The 2,447-nt window shown below is 39.9% G+C and overlaps 1 protein-coding gene across 1 annotated transcript in view; it reads right to left on the bottom strand.

The window, feature by feature from the left end:
* Positions 1–2,447, bottom strand: part of coro2a (coronin, actin binding protein, 2A) — a gene marked incomplete at its 3' end in the record, with an annotated part of 13,126 nt that overhangs the window by 2,484 nt on the left and 8,195 nt on the right. The window contains 1 exon segment of the mRNA XM_035660692.1: positions 577–693. Within this exon segment, the coding sequence (XP_035516585.1) occupies positions 577–693 (117 nt within the window).

The raw sequence follows: 2,447 nt of genomic DNA on the forward strand, positions 1-2,447 counted from the left end.
TGATTAGTCGATTGACAGAAAATTATTGGGCAACTATTTTGATAACTGTAATAAGTTTTCATGTAGTTCATGGTTACTGTTTCTCAGTTATTTTAATTGTTTCAATGTTTTTCTAATTTTTTAGAGTTCAAGACTATTGATTGGACAAAACAAACCAAACAACAAAAAATATACAAAATAGTTCAAATTTAGCTCCATCTTAACCAACTACAACAGTAAAATCCTTATTGCATTAATAATGATAATCTATAATAGTATAACACTCACAGTCTATGAAAAATATCATACAGAATATAATCCAACGTCTATTGAATATGGAAAATAGATGACATAGCCCCAAGGCACACTTTGTCTTACAGCCTGTTGACTCTTCCTTTCTCTTTCTGTTTACAGGGATTTGTTCTGAGCCTCTCAGTCAGGTCAGAGCTGAGGAATGTGTGGAATGACTTCTAGTTCTCCTTGAAGGCTAAACGGCAAGGCAATAAAATTATCTCCCTGCTGCCACATGCTCATATTCCAGGGAAAATGATAACACATCAGTGAAGCATTCTGAAAATGTACTTAGTGTGTACAAACCGTGGTGTCTTCGGAGCACGAGGCGATGCAGTAGTCGTTGAAGGGATTCCACTTGACGTCTAACACGTTTCCTCTGTGGCCCGACACTCTGGGGTGGTGAGGGTCCACTTTACCTGTCTGATAGCCGGACACACAAAAATAAAACGAATTACAACAGAGAACACATTCATTAACCCATGTATAGAGTATTATTGGGTTGAAAGGGAATTTGGGGTATATGCATATTGGTTTTCTTGCTGAGACTGACACCACTAGTATACAGACTGGATGCAGGGGGAAACAGCTAGCACAGCTCTGTCCAAAGCAAGGTTATTATAGTTAACTAAAACTAAACTAAAAACTAAAACTCATGTGTGGAAAAACATTTTAGTTAACTGAAATATTTAATTTTTTAAAAAACAATTTCGACTAAACAGGTAAAACCACTATGGAAACTAACTGAAACTAAACCGAATTAAAAACACAAAATAAAAACTATGTACTATAATAACGCTGATCCAAAGGTAACAAAATCTGCCCATCAGCATGTCTAATTAACACGTTACATCAAGTTTGTTTAAGTTGAGCAAAAACTGAAGTATAAAAATGTCAATTCACCATTTTATAGGGGGGTTGTATGCTAGACTATTTCTACTAGGACTGAGGGGAACTACAGAGATTATCCATGGGTTCATCACTTCAAACAGCCCCTTCCACATGACTTGTATTCATTAAATGTAGGAGTGCTCTTTTAACAATACAACACTATCGGACTAAAAATGGACAGTTTTAAAGTCAGTGCTGCAGAACCATGCATTTCTCTTCCTTGTCAAAACCTGGTGCCTACATTACCCACAATGCAACTCAATTCGCTAACAGTCCGGTAGGAGAATCAGGTGTATTAGACTAGCGGCTTGAGGCTACATTAGCAACTACTAGCCGCTCCATCTTTCCGGCACCACACCCCCAGAATTTTGCCTTTAGTAGAAGTACAGACACTTGCCCTGAGGCCAACTCTGCAGCAGGACAGAGTCAATCTGCGCAGGTCAGGACAAGATTTCGATGTGTTCATGACATTAACATGAAACGACAAAGACTGAAGGTGGAATTACACAAAACGTTTGTGACACACGCACTGGTATTCAGTGATCCCTGTTACAGGAGGGAGAACTCTTACTTAAGATTTTCTGCCTCAACAAGACTGCTAATTATGCTGTTTGTAAGAACAGAACCTTCCTTTAACTGACACACACACACCTGCAGGCTAAATTACTGTGCAGGTAAGGTGTGTTTGGAGCATGGGGATGATGTAAACATTAACTAACAAACGCACAGGTAACTAGGACATAGCCCTTCTGTTCTTGTATTTTATGTGTGTTACCTACTTTCCCCCACAGAACAATAGCTCATCTGTAAGCACATAGATGGGAGGTGGGGGTGCAGAAGTATCACCTCCTCAAGACATTGAAAGGAGTGGAAGAGGAGGAAGGGAGGGAGAGGGGGCTCAAAAGATGAGTTATGTCATTCCTAAGCTTGTATGCAATTCCTGCTCATGCCAGGAGGATGGTGATAATTCACCAAGACGATTTAAAAGATGGAGACGAATGGAGAGAGGGAGAAAGGAGGGACCGGAGATATACAGCAGGACTGTAAATTTAACCTGCACACAAGTGAGGAGGTCTGGCTGAGTTTATTTGAGAGATTACTGTTGTTTCTGATAACACCAGTGGATGCGATAATAAGCATAAATAATGTCTGGAAGAGTAGTTTGATTAATCACGTTAAAGCTCAGGTTGGTGAGGGAGATAAGACAGAAAAATGAGGAGTAAAAAAAGGACCACATGTGATGTTTAGGCTGTAGTGAATGAGCTGCCGGGGGGGGGGGGGGTTTC

Source organism: Morone saxatilis, unplaced genomic scaffold (assembly GCF_004916995.1).
Source record: "Morone saxatilis isolate NCDOM2014 unplaced genomic scaffold, NCSU_SB_2.0 Contig17, whole genome shotgun sequence".
NCBI classification, from domain to species: domain Eukaryota; kingdom Metazoa; phylum Chordata; class Actinopteri; family Moronidae; genus Morone; species Morone saxatilis.